The 20,502-nt window shown below is 40.7% G+C and overlaps 1 protein-coding gene across 1 annotated transcript in view; it reads left to right on the top strand.

Annotated features, from left to right (window-relative positions):
• The window catches only part of LOC122797893 (zinc finger protein 883-like), a 115,310-nt gene that overhangs the window by 47,028 nt on the left and 47,780 nt on the right, over positions 1 to 20,502 (top strand). The window contains exon 2 of the mRNA XM_044066412.1: positions 17,605 to 17,715. Coding sequence (XP_043922347.1) covers positions 17,605 to 17,715 — 111 coding nt within the window. The remainder of the gene's footprint in view (positions 1 to 17,604; positions 17,716 to 20,502) is intronic.

The following is a 20,502-nucleotide window of genomic DNA, read 5'->3' as shown; positions in this document are numbered from 1 at the left end:
GTAGAGGGACAGGACATTTAGCCTATCTGTGTAGGGTTCATAGGTTTACAGGTTAATAGGTAGGTACTAGGCTATCGGCCCAAGGGCCTACGTAAGCCTAATCAACAAGGTTCCCTGGCTTACGCCACCCAAGAAAGTTATTTTCCTGTGCCACTGTTGAGCAGAGACACAGAAGTGATCCCCGGAGTGTATTTCCTATTTCCTATCCACTCATCAAGATTTTTCTTGAAGAGTGCTAATGAAGAACTTTGCTTGACATAGATGGGTAGCCTGTTTCAGAGTATGGGAAGTCTCTGGACAGGAATGTATCCCTCCAGCATGTCCTGTTTATTGTGGTGACAAGGTTTGGGTCCCTAGAGCGTGTAGCTCGGAGGGATTGGGATTTCTTTAGGTGTAGCATGTTCAACAGCTCTGGGTTTGATATAGCTTTATATGTTAGGCAGAGATCACCTCGGAGTAGGTGATATGCTACGGAGTAAAGCTGGAGTTTTTTGAGACGGTCAGTGTAGGGCATTTGTTTGAGGCCAGTAATCCTCTTTGTGAGGTACTTCTGTGGCCTTTCCAGCTGCTGCAGATGTCTTGTGAGGTACATTCCAAAAGGGGCATTGTACTCTATAATGGGTCTAATGAGTGTCGAGTAGAGAGGAACAATGACCTCTTTTTTCCTGGATGAGAACCCTTTTATGATGAGGTGTGCCATGTAGAAGGACTTCTTGACTACTGTGGCGATGTGACTATCAAAGGAGAGACTACTGTCCACCTGGGTCCCAAGGTCTCTTATCACACATTCGGTGTTAAGTAGATTGCTGCCTATGTGGTAGTTCATTGGTACAGAGTTTTTACCAAAGGGTATGACACTGCACTTTATGGCATTGAGCTTGAGGCCATGGCTCTGACACCAGGCATCTGTCTCAGAGAGGCCCTTTTGTAGGATGTCCACATCATTTGGGGACTTGACTATGGCTCCTAGTTTGCAGTCATCTGCGAACTTCATTAGCCAGAGGCCTTCTGTGTTAGCCTGTACATCAGAGAAGTAGATACCAAACAGGAGAGGTCCTAGGACGGAACCCTGTGGTACTCCACTTGTCACTGCTTTGTGGTCAGATTTGGAGTCTGCAACTTTTACAGTGTGGGTTCTGTCAGTGAGCCAGTTGGCAACCCATCTTGTGACATAGGGATTTATACCTAGTTTAGTGAGTTTAGCTATAATTCCAGAATGGGGGATGGTGTCAAAAGCCTTGGCGAGGTTAAGATAGGCTGTGTGAACCACCTTACTCTCATCTACGGCTTTGGTGACTGCCTCAAAGAAGTCGATCAGGTTCAGGAATCATGATCTGCCTTTGACAAACCCAAACTGGGTGGGATCCAGAGTTTGGAGGTTACCAATGTCTTTGTTTTTGACTTCCATGATGATGATACGTTCCATGGCCTTACAGACCAGGCTCATCAGGATAACAGGTCAATAGTTCCCGGGATCAGTGGTGGCTCCCCGTTTGTGGAGTGGGATAACTGTTGCTGTGTGCCATTCAGTGGGCATTAAGCCTGATGTGAGGCTGTTATTGAACATGGTGCTTAAGTGGGGAGCGAGTTCGTTCTGAAGTTCATGTAAAATGCAGCCTGGGATGTTGTTCGGTCCCATGGATGCTGTGTTTTTGGGTTTAGAGAGTGCAGCTTTTACCTGCGTAGTTGTGATTACAGGGACTCTGCATTCTTCCTGTATAGATATGGGCCCTTTAGGGGGTGGGGGGGGTTAAAATTAGCACTGAACCCATCTTCCAGGATGTTGGCAATATCAGTTGGTTCTGTAATTTTCATGCCATTGTGCTGTAACTCAGAGCAGATCTGGGTATTGCCATCGAAATTCTTGACATAGCTATAGAATGCTTTGTGGTTGTCCTTAGAATTAGTGGTGATTTTGTTTTCGTAGCTAGCTTTGGAGGATCTTATAAGGGATCTCAGCTTCTTACTGAGGCTTTCCAGGGAGCTCCTCCACTCATGGGATTTTACTCTCTTTTGCAACAGTTTCTTCCTTCTGTTGTACAGTTTGTTTATGGCAGGGGACCACCAGATTGGCTTCCTTTTTTGGAGGATAGCATCTTGGTTCTGTTTGGGATAGCACAATCCATGCACTCGTGTAAGTGCTTATAGAGTGCATTTGTGTAGGATTCAGCAGTTGTAACTGTGTTGTCCATCTGCATGGGTGTCATGAAGTTCACCACTTCTGTCTTAAGAAGCATGAAGTTGACTTTGGAGAAATTATTTACTGTGCTTTCCATAATGGATGGTAGATGTTTGAGGCCCTGGATTCTCAGGGCGAGGAACCTCTGTGTTCTCTCCAGCTGCTGCATGTGCTTTGTGAGGTACATGCTGAAAGGGGCATTGTACTCAATAATGGGGCTTATAAGGGAAGAATACAGGGATGTTATGACCACCTTGTCCCTGGATGAGATACCCTTACTAATGAGGTGGGCATTGTAGAAAGCTTTCCATACAATGGAGACAATATAGTGGTCAAAAGTCAGTTTGCTATAAACCTGGGTGCCCAAGTCCCTCACGACTGATTGCATGCTTAGGACCTTATTATCAATGTGGTATTCCACATCCTGTCTGGTATTCCTGATTCCATTCAGCTATATAAATGCTCATGTAGTACTTTGGTGTAGGTTTGGACATATGTGCCATCTCCCTCTTGCGACTGTGGCAATTCATAACCACACTGACACCTCCAACAAGAGGATTGACTGATAACTGTGGTGATTCAGACAGACAACATGGCAGTAGTCTGGTACATCAACAAGCAAGGGGGACATGGTTGTATCCTCTGTACAGAGAAGCCATGAGAGTGTGGGAATGGGCTACGTCCTCCAGGTGCTTTCTTCTTGCATTGCATATTCCTGGCAATTCCACCATGTTGGCAGACAAGCTCAGCAGATTTATCCTGAGTCCCCACGCATGGACCCTGAATCAGTCAGTAGCAGGCCAGATTTTCAACCATTGGGGTCTTCCGTACTGTGAACTGTTTGTATCCCCGATCAATCACAAGTGCACCAAATACTTTGCCTTGATCCCCCCACTGGGGGACTCTCCCAGGGGCACTCTGATTCACAATTGGCCACCGGGACTTCTCTATGCCTATCCTCCAACGTCCCTCATTCACAAAACCTTACAGAAAGCCTGTCACCTGAATACTCACCTCATCCTCATTGCTTCCTTCTGGCCTTGTCAGATGTGGTTCTGCCACCTCTTGTCTCATCTAAAATTGCCACCCTGAATATTAGATCCAGTTCAGGATCTCATTTCCCATCCCTGAGAGCTTCCTCTTCCCAATCTTCAATCCCTGAGGCTGACAGCTTGGTACCTCCAGTTCCAGTGATTGTCAACCAGGTTAAGCTGCTTTCTCTGGTGAAGGACATAATTTTGGCATCCCAGAAGCCTTCGACTAAAAAGGTTTATTCTAGCAAATGGAATAGGTTCCCTATTTGTGCTCATCAGTGGGACATAGATCCTTTTTCTGCTACTGTTCCAGACATTTTGTCGTTCCTTTCCTCTCTATTTCATCAAGGAGTTAGCTTCTCGATGATTAAGCTTCAATTGGTAGCTATTCCTAACTGTCATGTGAAAGCCCCATGTTTTCTTCTAGGCTGTATAAGGCCTTTCTTAAGGGTGTTTTCTTGGTCAGGCCTCCTTTTCAAAGATCCGTCTCCTCCTTGGAATCTTACTTTGGTGCTGCAGTCCCTGATACAACCCCCCTTCGACCCTGCCATGAATTGTGATATTAAGTTTCTGTCTTGGAAGACGGCATTTTTAGTGGCTATTACCTCTGCCAAGAGGGTTTCTGAATTGCATGCTCTTTGCATAAAAGCTCCCTTCTTGATTTTTCACATGGATGGGGCTTCTCTCAGGACCAATCCTTTATTCATTCCTAAAGTAGCCTCAGAAACTAACCTTAATCAGTCAATTCAGCTTCCCATCTTTTCTCCCACTTTTTCAAAGTACAAATTATATTGCCTGGATGTACACAGTCAGCTACGTTTCTATTTGAAGAGGACAGAGAGTTTTTGAAAGTTGGGTCAGCTTTTCATAGCTTTCTCTCAAGCCAGGAAAGGGAAGTCCATTTCCAAGGTGTCAATTTCACATAGGATCGCTTCTTGCATAGCTCACATTTACGAAAGTAATCACATTGATCTTTCCAGGCCTATTAAAGCTCATTCTATTAGGTTGGTGGCTACTTCTTTGGCCTTCTGGGCTAGGACTCCCTTGGATGACATTTGTGCTGCTGCCACTTGGTCAAATCCCCATACTTTTGTAACACATTACAAGCTGTATTTGGTGTCCAGGGGTAGAGCTTCATTTGGTTCTTCTGTACGTCCTGCATGTCCTTCCTTGAGACCACCCAGGGTTATGGGTAGCTGGAGACTCTAACCCATCAGTGATCAATAATGACACAGATAACATCAGATAAAGCATTGTGTACTTACCATAACTTGGAATCTGTGCTATCCAGTGTCATTATTTATCACTTTCCCACCCTCCGTCCCCCCTCTTTTTAGTGACCAGTGGATTCATGGAGTATGTAATATGCATATATATATATATATATATATATATATATATATATATATATATATATAATATCCTAAGGTTTTTATTAGAGGCATAGTGATAGGGGGGGGGGGTGAGTAGTGTCACAAAATAATGTATATTTATTTTATTTAGCATTTGTTAACCAGGAAAGTCCGACTTGGAACAAAGCCACTTTTCAGTGGAGGCCCGGGGAGAAATGCTGCAGACGCATGTTTTTGTAATGTGGGAGGAAACTGGAGCACCCAGAGGAAACCTACACGAACACAGGAAGGACATGTAGACTCCACACAGAAGGCAATGCAGCCAAGAATCGAACCGGAGAACCTCTTGCTGTGAGGCGACAATGCTACCACTGTGCCTGGGAGATGATAGTAAAACTATTTGGGTATTGAAGACTGGTTGTGAGGTACAGGCTTCCGAGAGAAAAGAAATGGATTGACAGTATAGCAAGGTGAAGATAACAGTGCTATTTATCATGAATGTGTACAGGAGCAGATCCATTGATTTGTGGGTGAAGTCTTAGTTGCGTTTGAAATGAGTTTGCATTATGGTTGGATTTCAGTGGTAGTGAGATATGATTCCATAGTTTAGCTACACTGAATATTGAATCACCTGCAATATTATTTGATTTTAATGAATATTGATTTTTCTCTAGAGTGTAAAATACTGCCTTCTGCTTATATGTTTGGAAGTCCAGAAATACTGCTGTAGTAGCATTTCTGCCTCTGCTGATCATTTTCTGGTGTTTTTTTTTTACTTTATATTGATTTTCCTTTTTTTTTTTTTTTGTTTTTTGTTTTGTTGAATAACTCTGCAGAACTGGCCCAATGTCAGTAACCATTGACTCCCGTCCTCCCTGGCCAGCTTCATCAGATACCCAAACCACTAGCTGAACTGTGGTCACTTGGGCCATTGCAAGGGCTCTGTCCCTCTATTCCAACAGAGTTGACACTGCATTGATCATTTTATTTTCTTTCTTTGTGTGTGTGTGTGTGTGTGTGTGTGTGTGTGTGTGTGTGTGTGTGTGTGTGTGTGTGTGTATATATATATATATATATACATACAGAAATATGTACACACACACGCACACACACACACACACACACACGATACAAGACTTTATTAGATGGCAACAAACTGGTGTCATTGTCACACCGTGAATAATCTGGTACTGGCTATCATTTCCTCCTGCTTATTGTTGTTATGGTATGCATTGTAAATGACTCAACGCTACTTGTTTTGTGCGAGCCAATACTTCACATCTCTTGCATTTTGCTGTTCTTAGGTTTGATATCTTCTCATCCTTTACTCTTTTGAGTTGGCTGGGAACATTTTTATTTATTTAATTAACATTAAGCCTCTTTTGTCACCAAACAAAAATTAAAACTGAATTTCTTTACTCAGTGATGATTTTTGCTCGGGCGACCTCCTCGTTGTAACATCTTTCAGTAACTATATTTCTAAGTCAATGTCAGTAATTCCCTGAAAAGTCTGTGTAACATTGTACAAGTCACTTAACCAGATAGTACCCTCAGATCACCTCTGAAAAGGGACACTTGTGTCCAGTTGGCTTACCCAGTTAATGAATAAACTAAAAAAAATTATATAGTATAAGTGATTATGCGAGGTATTGCCAGCTATGCCAGGAGAAGTAGGGCAGTGGATGTGTAACATATGCCAGCAGAGCTAGGTGGAGTTTTGTAAAGAATTATATCTCATTTGTATATCAAACTGATTTATACAGATGCTTGTGTTGAAAATGTATTTGTAAAGCTGCTTGTGTTAAACATGTACCAACAATGTGTCCTACTGGACTGAAAAAAAGAAATACACATGCATGTCAGAATGTATTATGACTGTTGACATTAATATTGTAACAGAGGATACTGGAAGAGAGGAGGTTAATTTCAGTCCAGCTAACTCTGAAAAATAGTCTGAAATTAAAGTTATCTGGTAGGCCCTAAAGATTGTATCTTACAGTTCTGATTGCAGCCAGAGACAAAATGTCTGTGAAAACAAGGACTAGGAATCGTGCTATATTGTCCTTAGCAGTGAACTAATTGCTGCCGTGGAAAAGTGGAAGTGTTGAAATGGTTTTATGGCTTCCAGATGCTATAACACATCTTAGCAAAACTCTATCTGTGTGTATGGTAACACTTATGTCCGTGATTCTGGTTCAGTTTCTAGTAAAGGGGGGTAGTATGGATATCAGACGTCAGATGACCAGATGTATGTGATGTCATTTTGTAATCCAGCACTGAAATAATGTTTTATTACTAAGTGAGACTGAAGTCTCAGTGCAGTCTGTTTTTGTAACCTGACAAAGAAGTATCTCTCACCCACTTCATCTTGCCTTGCTTTAATAAGCAAGGAATATTAATTCTTTAGATCAGTCAGGAAAATATAGTGAGATTAGTGCTCTCTGTCTGTGTGAACCTGTTCATCTGTGTTATTTTTAATATTCCCTGTGACTGAAACTCTGGTGTTTTCTGTAAATAGATATTTACTCTTTTCATGTTCTTTTATTATTTAATATTAAATGTATTTAAACTTTTCATTTTGGCTGGTATTTTAGATAATATTTTAACCTTTGAGAGTACTTATATTTATTGGTGACACTGTGGCTGCTCGTGTAAGCCTTGTTGTTTGGTCAACATTACCATTTGTATTAATATTAATTTATTCAGTATAACTGGGTACCCTTCTAAGAGCCTTAGAGGAGCTGGCTTTGGAGTATCCTGGTGACAGTATCTACCTTATAATCTGGGCAGAGGGGCATAAGTCTGTGCCAGCCTTTCCCAGAGTGTGTGTGTCAGCTACTTGGAGCAGGGACACAGAGCAGTGGTTTCACAGAGAGAGTGGTGCAGGACTTGGCTTGGACAACTCGGCTGAGGACTCAACTCTCCAGCTGTGCCAGATGATAGTCTTACTGGGGGCCTGGAGAGAGATAGAGGGAGAGAGAGAGAGAGAGAGATGAAAAACCCAGGCCTGGACTGTGTGTGTTCCCTTTGTGCTCTTAACGGAAATTGTGCTTGATGCAGAGAGCTGCATCTGGAAATGCTGAGTGAATCTATCTTTGTTCCAAGTGAACGTCCCTCGCCAGTGTCAGTGGTGAGGATGCAGGCTCCTTAATTACTAGTAAAACCAGGAAGCAAACAAGAAGCAGTACTAAACCAGTAAAGCCTCCAGAGAATAAAGGAGTCCACTCCAACAGTAAAACACGTCCTTTAATACACCACTGATAACCACAAAGCACTTTGTGGTTATCAGTGGTGTATTAAAGGATGTGTTTTACTGTTGGAGTGGACTCCTTTATTCTCTGGAGGCTTTATTGGTTTAGTCCTTGATTGCTAGCCTAGAGGAGAGACATCACAGTATATTTGCTCTTTGAAGTTCCTTGCCTGGTCTGCATTTAACTTTCAGATCATACTTCTAAAGATTTAAGTAACACTCTGCAGTCTCAGAGGTGCTTTTTTATAGGTTCATAGGTAAATACTAGGTTAGTGACCCTCATGGTCTTTATAAACCTAGCCTCACAACCCAACTAAGTTGTGTCCATGGGCATTTATTAGCAGAAGTTGTGCTAGTTAAAGAGGTTTCTAAAGGTTATGGGTGAGGGGGGGGTTATGTTAGTTTGGGCATAGTTACTGTCTATCAGAGACATGGGGGCCAGACCCGGGGTGAATTTTTAATTTCCCATCCATTGGTCAGGGTTGTGCTTAAATAGGGTTAGGGATGGACTCTGCTTCACATGGCTGGGAATCCTGAGACACATATCTGTCTCACCAACATGTTCTATTTATTTTGCAAGCAAAATTTAAGTTCTTGTATCTAGTGGTTCTGATGCTGTTTGTTTTCTGGATGTGCAAAAGGTCCATCAGAGCTGGATCTGAGGATGCCTTATATGCCAGACATAGAGCACATGTCAGTAACCTGTAGGAGCCAGAGTATACAAATAGGGTTTTAAGATGATCTGTATGGGATGATGTGTTTATACCCTGAATTCTCCTGGTGAGGAACCTCTGTGGGTGTTCCAACTGTTGCATATGTTTGATCAGGTGCATGCTGAAGTGGGCATTATACTCAATGATAGGTCTGATAAGGGCTGAACAAAGTGACACTGTGACTTCCTTGGACATGGATGCCGTACCCTTACTTATAAGTTTGGTGACATAAAATTATTTTCTTACTGAATTGGGCACATGTTGGACAAAGGCCAAATTACTGTTTACATATGTTCTCAGATCTCTTTTACTAAGTCAACTCTTGGGGGGGGGGGGTCTTATCGATGAAGTAATTAGTCTAGGTGACTGTTTTCCAAAAAGGCATTATAATGTATTTCTTAGCACAGGTCAATTGTCTGTTAGACCTTCTTGTAAGATGTTTCAGTGTTCAGTATTATTCCGAACTACAAACATCTCCCCTATCTCGACCCATGTTAAAACCCGTTCCTAGGTTAATTTTTTGTCATCGATATTACCGTTTTCGAACTTAAGTGTTCGCCAATAGTACAGTCGATAGAGTTCGTTTCGAAATTTTAATAGTAAACCCTCTGTCACATATCGTCTACTCAGAGGTAATCTCTGCTTAACATACAAGGCCATGTCAAACCCAGAGCTGTTGGACATGCTACACTTAAAGAAATCCCAATCCCTCAGAGACACATGCTCCAGGGATCTAAACCTTGTCATCACAATAAACAAAACATGCTGGAGGGATAGGTTCCTGACCCACAGACTCTGGAATAGACTGCCAATACATGTCAAGCAGAGCGGCTCTTTGGCTCTCTTCAAAAGGAACCTTGACGATTGGATGGAAGATAGGAAATTCACCTCGGGGATCACGTCAGTCGCCCTGCTAGACAGGGGTCCAGGGAAGTAAATACTGTGGGAAGAAATAGCCAGGTAATTGTTATGGCTAGGCAGGGAGTTGTTATGGCCGATAGCCTAGTACCGACCTATGAACCTATGAGAATACTTTACTGGAGCTGCTTTTTTCCTACAACCTTTATAGTTCCTTCCTTTCTTCTGCATTGACATTCGAGGTGCTTTTTCCCTACAACCTTTATAGTTCCTTCCTTTCTTCTGCATTGACATTCGAGGTGCTTTTTTCCTACAACCTTTATAGTTCCTTCCTTTCTTCTGCATTGACATTCGAGGTGCTTTTTCCCTACAACGTTTATAGTTCCTTCCTTTCTTCTGCATTGACATTCGAGGTGCTTTTTTCCTACAACCTTTATAGTTCCTTCCTTTCTTCTGCATTGACATTCGAGGTGCTTTTTCCTACAACCTTTATAGTTCCTTCCTTTCTTCTGCATTGACATTCGAGGTGCTTTTTCCTACAACCTTTATAGTTCCTTCCTTTCTTCTGCATTGACATTCGAGGTGCTTTTTCCTACAACCTTTATAGTTCCTTCCTTTCTTCTGCATTGACATTCGAGGTGCTTTTTTCCTACAACGTTTATAGTGCCTTCCTTTCTTCTGCATTGACATTCGAGGTGCTTTTTCCTACAACCTTTATAGTTCCTTCCTTTCTTCTGCATTGACATTCGAGGTGCTTTTTTCCTACAACCTTTATAGTTCCTTCCTTTCTTCTGCATTGACATTCGAGGTGCTTTTTCCTACAACCTTTATAGTTCCTTCCTTTCTTCTGCATTGACATTCGAGGTGCTTTTTCCTACAACCTTTATAGTTCCTTCCTTTCTTCTGCATTGACATTCGAGGTGCTTTTTCCTACAACCTTTATAGTTCCTTCCTTTCTTCTGCATTGACATTCGAGGTGCTTTTTCCCTACAACCTTTATAGTTCCTTCCTTTCTTCTGCATTGACATTCGAGGTGCTTTTTCCTACAACCTTTATAGTTCCTTCCTTTCTTCTGCATTGACATTCGAGGTGCTTTTTCCTACAACGTTTATAGTTCCTTCCTTTCTTCTGCATTGACATTCGAGGTGCTTTTCCCTACAACGTTTATAGTTCCTTCCTTTCTTCTGCATTGACATTCGAGGTGCTTTTTTCCTACAACGTTTATAGTTCCTTCCTTTCTTCTGCATTGACATTCGAGGTGCTTTTTCCCTACAACCTTTATAGTTCCTTCCTTTCTTCTGCATTGACATTCGAGGTGCTTTTTTCCTACAACCTTTATAGTTCCTTCCTTTCTTCTGCATTGACATTCGAGGTGCTTTTTCCCTACAACGTTTATAGTTCCTTCCTTTCTTCTGCATTGACATTCGAGGTGCTTTTTTCCTACAACCTTTATAGTTCCTTCCTTTCTTCTGCATTGACATTCGAGGTGCTTTTTTCCTACAACCTTTATAGTTCCTTCCTTTCTTCTGCATTGACATTCGTTTAATGTCGCTGGTTTTTAACATCAGCCAAGTCTGCTAATGTTAGAACATAACTCATGAATTTCAGACTTGTCACACTTATTTTACATTTGCTCTTATTTAGTTGGAATTATGATGTCATAACCTATTAATCGGCCATATCGGTCTCTTGTCATGCTGTTCGTAATATCTTACCCTATATTAATAAATCAACAATTTTTCACCTTCTAAGCCTTTAGTTCCTAATGCAGTAACTGTGAGGAACATCTCTCCTGCTAACTAACTACCAGCAGAAGTCTAAGGGATCTTCACCTTCCTAACTGCATGTTAAATGTTCACAGTATGGCGTTGTCTTCATTATCTTCCAGAAACAGTGGTTTGCTTCTTTCTTTCTTTCTTTCTTTCTTTCTTTCTTTATTGACATTTGATTACTGGGAAAGTCTGACTGGGTTTTGTAGCACATTTTGAGCTGAGACCCAAGGAAAAAAGCTCCAAATTATTGCAAAACATTTTAAGAACAATAATTTTACATTCTTCAAATGTAAAATAAAAACATCTGCAGTTTAATTATAACAAATTAGACAATATAAAAACACTGGTTAAGAATTGATAGAGGTTATACGACAATCATTTAATATTTAGAGAAAAACATGTGGCACACGTGATACCACTCTTTCATCTGGAGCCAGTTATTAAGTTTGTCTTTTAATTAGACTCTTCATTTCTTGTGTAGCAATACAAATACAGATCTTCATGACTGAACCCATACTATTCGCCCATCCTTTTGGCTTCAAATGCTCCTTGGTGGTGCCTAGGCTTTCTGTTTACTTCATTTACTGCTTTGCTCTACTTCTGAGAATTACTATTAATTTCGTAAAAACATTTATCACTATCATAACATCAGGATTTATTTTATATGATATTCTCCTGATAAACTTTCTGAGCCTGTAAAAACAAATTAACATGGTCTTGAAGGATATCATTTATTTACTGCCGCACTGCACTCAGGATGTCTCTGAGTTTGTGACTCACTGTATAAATGCATTTTTACTTTTATACTGTGAGTTTATTTTACTAAACTATTCATGGCTTCTCACAAGCCAAACGACCTAGAATATATGGATTTACTACTTTTTAAATTATGTAATTTGAAATAAGATATCTTGATTCTTATTTTGTATTCTTGTGTCAGCAACTTTTGACCTACTGGTTTTACATGATGCCCTTAGTATGTTAGCAAAGTGTGCACCTATTTTTTTCTATGTCTTTGTATCCCAGTGCTTAAAAAGTATCTTTAGACAAAAATATTGTACTGTTCCACTATTCTAGTTTAAATCCAACATATTGGTTAGTAGTACTCAGCAGTTTTTGCAAACAGGCTGAATGGTAGTCTTTTCTTGGTACCAGTGATATGCCTTCATACTTCACTGAATCAATTTTTATAGCTATATTTAGTATGAGAGCTTCAAATTTTAGTTGCATGGTCTCTTCTTTGCCATTAATTGTTGTGATTCAGGTCTCCATTACTCTTAGAGGAAATTCTCACATGGCTGGCTTTTTTCATATCCATAGTATAACCGCACATTCACTCTTCCTTCTTTTGACAATATTTTCTTGCATTTTATTTTATGCGTGCCTATTCCCTCAGTTCTTTCAAATATATACTTGTAATTTTACTTGCTGTACACACATCAGTAGTTTTTGATAATGTCAAGTCTGTTTTCCTTAGTCTTCCACTCAATAATATATAATAACTCAGACTGTTCTGTTTCTTACTAATAAATCATGCAACTCCCCCTAATTCACACTCATGCTCAGTAATATAAGCATAAGAAGTCTTTGCAGTGCCTTGTTGTTGTTGTCTTTCGGCTTTTCCCGTAGGGGTCGCCACAGTGGAACTCCTGTCCGCTAATGATTGGCAGTAGATTTTCACGAACGCCGAGGTGCCAGTTCGACATTCAACCTTCAACGAAGGCACGCCCATTTACGCATGTCTTTCGAACGCCCACCCAACCGCGGGGAAGACATGCAGACTCCACACAGAAGGCACTCCAGCTGAGAATCAAATGGGAGAACTTCTTGCTATGAGGCAACAACGCTACCACTGCACCACCGCGGAGTAAAGAAAAAAATGTGATTAATAGCATATTATTTCTAGGCATGCAGCCATTACTGAACTTTTCTTTAACTGCTTCTGTTTTTTTGTTTCTCGTGTTTAGGAGAAGTAAATTAATGAGTGCCTTTAAGAGTTTGTTTCCTCTTCCCTTTTCAGACATGTGAAACAGCACAGTGTATCTTCAGGCTTTTCAGCTGTTCCACTTGGTGAGGAGTAAATCAAATTCCTGGATTTGAACCTTGAGTTTTCTGTTAAATTTCCATGCTTTAAGAGAACTACTGTTTTACTTTCAAACTCACAGAGAAAACAGATGTATTTCTTTACTTCTGAAAACATGTGATATATGAGTGTTTATCAGGCTGGTTAATAAACAACTCAGACATTGTAACTGTATAACTAAATTCCAGGAAGTCTTTAATAAGACTGCTATATACACCCCTTGTATCATATGAAGCATGTCAGAGGCACATCTGAGAACATTTATGCATTTTATTTATATTTTGCCACGGTGGTGCAGCTGTTAGCATTGCTGCCTCACAGCAAGAGGTTCTCCGGTTCGATTCTCAGCTGGGGTGCCTTCTGTGTGGAGTCTGCATGTCCTCCCTGTGGTCGCGTGGGTTTCCTCCGGGTGCTCCGGTTTCTTCCCAGATCCCAAAGACATGCTGTAGGTGGATTGGACACTCTAAATTGGCCCTAGGCATGAGTGTGTGCATGTGTGTGCCTTCTGTGGAAGGTTGTGCGCCGAGCTGGCAACTCGACACTGTAAAACTCCACTGCCACTCATGAGCGGACAGGTGATCCGCTGTGGCGACCCCTAACCGGGAAAAGCCGAAAGAAGAAGAAGATTTATATTTTGCTATAAGTGTCACTCCCTGCCCCAGAAATATAACTTAAAGCCTCCCAAAGTAGTTTTTTTTCTTGATGTTCTAAGTGATTGTGTGCAAAAATTCTCACAATGAATGCCTCCAAAAAAGTTGTTTGGAACCTCTGAGAGACTGAAAGAAAAAAACTAGTCAAGTTATGCATTTCTTATACCCAGGGTACTGCATACAATTGCTATACATCAGTATATGGTTATACCCCACACTGATGTACGTCTCACATTATATCTCTGCCACAAACAAGATCTCAGTAGTGCTGAAATTGTAGTGTGGAGTTACATACTTGTGCATCTCTCAACCATGTATGGCTGTTGCTAAAAGGTACTTATCACTCCATTATTGTAGCCATTTTTGCATTTACTGTAGGCTTTTCAGCTAATGCCAACACACTACAGACTGATTTAAATCAAACTTATTGCTTTATTTTCCCAATCTGACATTACTTTGTTAACCCTTGTAAGGGTTACAAAAACAGCAGGTCACATCATTTGTAGTTCACAAGGCCCCTCTAGAATAGAATGTCACATGAGATTTAGCCTGCTTAGTTTATAAATTTCTGTATGAAGACCACTGTCCCCCACATACGTTGCTTAAAAACTGTCCAGTTTCCCTTGGGGTACTGAGATTTGCATTCATTTCCTGTGATCCACTTATCTTGTATAGAATGTCTGAAGTCATTGAGGTCACTTAGTAATGGAGCAGCTGCCCAGGTAAACCCTAAACCTACTAAGGACAAAGGACCTTTTTTTTTTTCTCTCCTAGGCTGTACAACTTGGAACCAGGTATCCGTGAACTATGATATACTCAATATCACTACTGCATATTCATCTTAAGGAACAAACCAAAAGCTTGAGTTCTTCAGTTCAAATCAGATTTAATGCTCAATGAGACTTCAATCTGAGCCCAAAGTGAACCAGAGCAAAAACATGTTCTGGGATCATGAGACCTTAGAGCACATTGGGGGTGACATCTTTTAAGCAGATGTAGTGTGGGATATGTTTATTTGCTTACTTACATTTCCATCCTACCTAGCACATGTACTTATAACCTACTGAGATTCCTGCATTTATAAATGAAACCGCTCTATTTCTCTCTTTCCTTTTTTTAGCTTTGGAAAGGAATCCTAGATTTCTCTGTTCTCAGAATGGTTGACCTGAAAACCATTTTGGTATATGCATAGAGTGTCCTGTGCTCTTTAGTGTAGAAACTGAGCACCTGTGATATATGCCCATCAGTTGGCCATGGGGATCATCTTGTGGACAGTAGATGTGCCAATTCTGTATGTACACTGGATACTGCCCAGGTGGTAGTAACTCTTTCGCAAACCAAAACTAATCTAGGTCATGGTGCTTTCTTCACTTCTCCACCATCTGCATCTGCAATGTAATTCCTGTCAGTTTTAGTACTATTGCAGCTGTTAATTTTGTCATTGTCAAACTGCAGCATGGGTCTGATATGACTGTTATTACATACGGGTGTCTGACTTAACTGGGAGCCTAACCTGTAAGATCTGTGCCACTGTGTAAACACAGAGGGTGTCTTAATGGCTAAGGTGTTTGCCTTACAAACACAAGGTGCAGGGTTTGAGTCTCACAAGGGATAATTGGCTAGGCTTAAAGTGGCTCGCAAGGGCAGTTAGCTTAGTACTAAACTATGAACCTATGAACCTATGTAGCCTGATATGCATTGTTTAGTTAGCATAGTCTGATGTGCATTGTTCTGCTGTTAATATGTTGAAATGTTGTGTTCTGTCATGTCCCATGGCTTCCAACTACTCTGATTATAATTTATCTTGCCTTTGTCTCCGCTATGTATTGAGATTCCACTTAACCAGGTTAACTCACTCAAGCCTATAATACCTTTTTTGTATACATCCTGTTCACACCTGTACCTCCTTGTGGTATCCAGAACTTTTTAGATTTGGCTTCTTTAAGCAACTTACCAACTGATAATAGTCAGTATTAGAAAGGGCAAGGAGTTATTAATAAAAGGACACTACAATTGCAAGTCTAAGATGTCTTGCAGTGAGGAAATGAATCTTTGTTTCCCACTTGTTCATATTTTCTTATTTATGTTCATATTTTTATAACTGAGATACCTACATTTTATTTTTCTTTTCAAACACCTTTATTGAATTATCACTTGTGGCATAGGTAAATTTACATTCATATAAAAGTAGTCAAACTATATTAATGTAACAAACATTATACTTCACATATATTGCTATATACCATATAACCTAAGCAATATTATATAAATTATTCAATTCCTGCCTTTTTTTAAACAAGAAACATCTTTATTAAATCACCACTTACAACATAGGCAATCATACGTTTATATAAATGAAAACAAACTACTCTGACACACACTCCAAGTTGTAAGCATTTTACATCACAAACCATACTGACACACTTCCCGTTGCAAACATTTTACATCACTTATAATCTACCCAAGTCTTTCTTACTCAAACTTTACATAGCTCGTTTAAGTCCTGCTGCATTTTAGACCTCATTCCTCCCTTGTATGCATTGTTCCCGTGATTCCCATTTTTTCCTATGTAGTTTGCTCCTACCCTTTTCTAAAGATCTCAATTCCAGTTGTTTTATCCCTGTTACTATGTGCACTACTTCCAGTATAGATGGATTAGATTTTGGTTCCCATGTTCTAGTAATTTTGTTTTTTGGCAGCCACCATTATTAGACACAGCAAGGCCTTGCCATGTCTAGGCAATTCAGATTCTGTATCATAGCTCAGAAAAAGAGACCTACATTTTATTAAGATGTATGGTGTGAAGCACCAAATAGGACAGTTCACTCTCAGGTGAAACCTTAAATGTTGTTGAAAGAAATTGTCTTTGATATTTGCTTTGTAAGCTGCACATCTTGAGAAATATCCAGTATTATTTATATTGGTAATTATACAATTAAACATATGTGTTAATATTTCTGTAAATATCTCAGTAAACATGCACTTATAGAGAAATGTCTTGTCATGTGAAAACGTATGTCTAGTTAACAAAAATGTTCTAACAATATATGTGTAGGTTGTATAGTTTCCAAGATACGACAATTTGTGAAAGTTTTTAGAAATATATTTTCGTTTATGTGTGTAGTATAATATATACAGTAGTTACCTTTTATTGTTCACAAAATATTTACATTTGTTTATCTTATGATTTTTAAGTTTGTTTTTCAAGAAATGCTCTGGAATGCAAGATGTGGGTAGGCTGCTAAAGTTATGGCATTCCACACCAGACAGTTAACTAGATCATAAGAGCCAGGATTGAACCTGAATCTGAATTTCAGCATCAAGAAAAGTGGTGTAAAAATTATATTCCATAAAATAGAATAAGCAAAATAGCAGCGTGTGCAGATTGTTTTAAGATAAATGGTGTAGTATTGTTCATACTAGGAGAGAATGCAAGGGTAAAATAGAGTGCAAACATGTGGACAGTAGCTATTTAACTCCAGAGATGGTCAGGCTTTTACCATAGTTTGCATGAGAAGTTCCTCTGGTTTTGTGGATTTTGTTTCTTCTCTAGCAGCTATCAATGATTAAGTTACATGAGAAGTTCCTCTGGTTTTGTGGATTTTGTTTCTTCTCTAGCAGCTATCAATGATTAAGTTACTGTAAACACAGAACAAATAAATCCTGGGATAATGAAATTTAACTGTATAATTCCTGTTGATTTAATTTTACAGGGTATAACATCCCACTGGAACATCTATGGTTATTTATTAACAAAGCTGAGAACATTCTGTCTGATGACACTGAAGAAGAAATGATAGTACAAAACAGCTTGATTTCTGACAGTAAGTACAATTTAGTTAGTTTACTGTTTGGGTTTTCCCACCTGTGACTAGCAGTAAATAAAGGTGTTCAAGGCGGCAGAAGATGGGAGAATGCTTGCTAGGGTGGATCTACATAATACAGGCCTCACTGTGCCTCAGATGACTGAAATGTTTGGTGCTACATGACATAGTCTTTACTGTGCCTCAGATAACTTGGATTTGAACACCAGGTTTATTCACTGGTGGAGCTGGCTGGAATGGAATGGTAGTAAATGTTCGATTCCAGGGATCCTAAACTGGATTGAGGTAGAGAATGTAAGTTCCACTGCTTTGCCATCTGTTGGAGGGATGGATGCAAGAAGGGTCTCAAGATATGGAGTCAAAGCATGGGTAGTCTGACAAAACATGAGTGGATGGACAGGAATGTACACTGGCACTTATTGACCCAGTGTTACAGGTAGCACTATATCTGCTGACTGGCAGAGTTAGGAGATGGAACAGCAAAAGTAAAAAGTGCCATGGATGTTGACTCGCCATCTCCTGATCCACCCTTTGCCATGGATGATGATTCACCTTCTCCTGACACACCCTTTGCCATGGATGATGACTCACCTTCTCCTGACCCACCCTTTGTCATGGATGATGACTCACCTTCTCCTGACCCACCCTTTGTCATGGATGATGACTCGCCATCTCCTGACCCACCCTTTGCCATGGATGTTGACTCACCATCTCCTGATCCACCCTTTGCCATGGATGATGATTTGCCATCTCCTGACCCACCCTTTGCCATGAATGACAACTCGCCATCTCCTGACCCACCCTTTGCCATGAATGATGACTCGCCATCTCCTGACCCACTCTTTGCCACAGATGATGATTCACTGTCTGCTGACCCACCCTTTGCCATGGATGATGACTCGCCATTGCCTGACCCACCCTTTGCCATGGATGATGACTCACCATCACCTGACCCACCCTTTGCCATGAGTGATGACTCACCATCTCCTGACCCACCCTTTGCCATGGATGATGACTTGGCATCCCCTGACCCACCCTTTGCCATGAGTGATGACTCATCATCTCCTGACCCACCCTTTGCCATGGATGACTTGCTATCGCTTAACCCACCCTTTGCCGTAGATGATGATCCGTCATCGCCTAGCCCACCCTTTGCCATGGGTGACGACTCGCCGTCTTCTGACTCATCCTTTGCCATGAGTGATGACTCGCCGTCTCCTGAACCACCCTTTGCTATGGGTGAAAACTCGCCGTCTCCTGACCCACCCTTTGCCATGGATGATGACTCACCATCACCTGACCCACCCTTTGCCATAGATGGTGACTCACTGTTTACTGACCCCTTCCTTCACTGCCAGCTAAAATTTTAACGTGAGAAAGACAAGTCTTCCACAGAAATGGGGATCAACCAAGGGTGATGTGGGGTGCAAGGGACAATAGAGCATGGATGGAATAGATAAATTAGTTTGGTTCAGTGGGCTGATGTTGAAGAAAGAGGGTGATAAAAAGGTCTTTCTCTGTTGGCTTTGTAGAGTAGGCCCTTTCCACATCTCAGATAACCCACATTTGACTAGTGCTATGGCTACTGGAGGAGCTAACAAGGAAGGATGGTAGTGAATGGTCAGTGTTGGTCACCTCCCCTGGGGGAAGTGAGTGGTCTGCTCTGCTGTGAAGCTGAGTTGTTCATAAAGCAGGAGTACATTGCGCAGTTTACAGGCTAAAGACATACATGCACTTGGCCATTGATAGGCAATAGCTTGCTGGGTAGCATGTGCAAAGCATAACAGGCCCTAACTTAGGTCAGCATGCTCACCAGTCACCTAGGTCTGGGGGTTTAAAACCATTGCAGGGAAAACCCTAATTGCCACCTGGATGACAATCTCCTTTGATCAGCCCTTTCCCTACAGGGGAATGAATGACCAGATGATTGTAAGATGGCTGTTAGTTAGCATGGATTAGGGGCAAAAGTACAAATGATAGTGATTCCATTATTAGTCAAGAAGGCTTCCTGCCAAGTATTCTCCTCAGCTGAACTTGCTTTGCACAAGAGCAATTACAAATAAAAAAAAGCTTCCAAATACAAACAGCTTTCAAGAGTGGCACACCCCTTCACCCCCTAATGTTTGGGGGTGTACCCCACACATACTCCTGCTTGTACACACATATAGCTTATATATACCAATTTTGAGGTCACACCATCAGGGGGTAAGGATATTCCTTAGTGTACAAGTAATTCACCCTTCTGGGAAAAGCTGCAAGGTCACATACTAGAGACCACACAAACGCACGCCGATCACTCATGTTTCAAACTCAGGTCTGGACTATTAATGACAATGCAGTCCTTAACTGTGGGGTGGGATAATCACTCTGACACGACTGGGTAAAGTAATGTACAGCAAATAAGTTATTGCCTAGTATAATTAACTGCTTTAATCAAAACAAGTTGGGTAAATAATATGAAATACAACCATGAGTAGCAATATCTTGTTGTCATACAAATCTGGACTCTGCATCTAACTCATACCTTTCAACTGTTCCTGATTTTGCCTACTATTTCTGCCCTGTTTTTCATAAAATGTTTAATTTTCTGACAAATCACTGAAGATTACAGTCCGTCATTAGAGTGACACACATTATTGTTCAAAAATGCATCATGAGGCAAAACCTATTGCTCTGTTAACTTTAAGCTGGAGTAATGTTTAGAACCAGTCCTGGATTTTCGGCCTTTGTCCTGACGTTACTTTTCACTTTGTCCAGAATTCCAGCATAAGAATTTGAGAAGTATAA

The sequence above is a fragment of the Protopterus annectens genome, chromosome 3.part1 (assembly GCF_019279795.1).
Source record: "Protopterus annectens isolate FY-2018-M chromosome 3.part1, PAN1.0, whole genome shotgun sequence".
Taxonomy (NCBI): Eukaryota; Metazoa; Chordata; order Ceratodontiformes; family Protopteridae; genus Protopterus; species Protopterus annectens.
The sequence above is the reverse complement of the archived record's forward strand: the minus strand, read 5'-3'. Positions and strand labels throughout refer to the sequence as shown.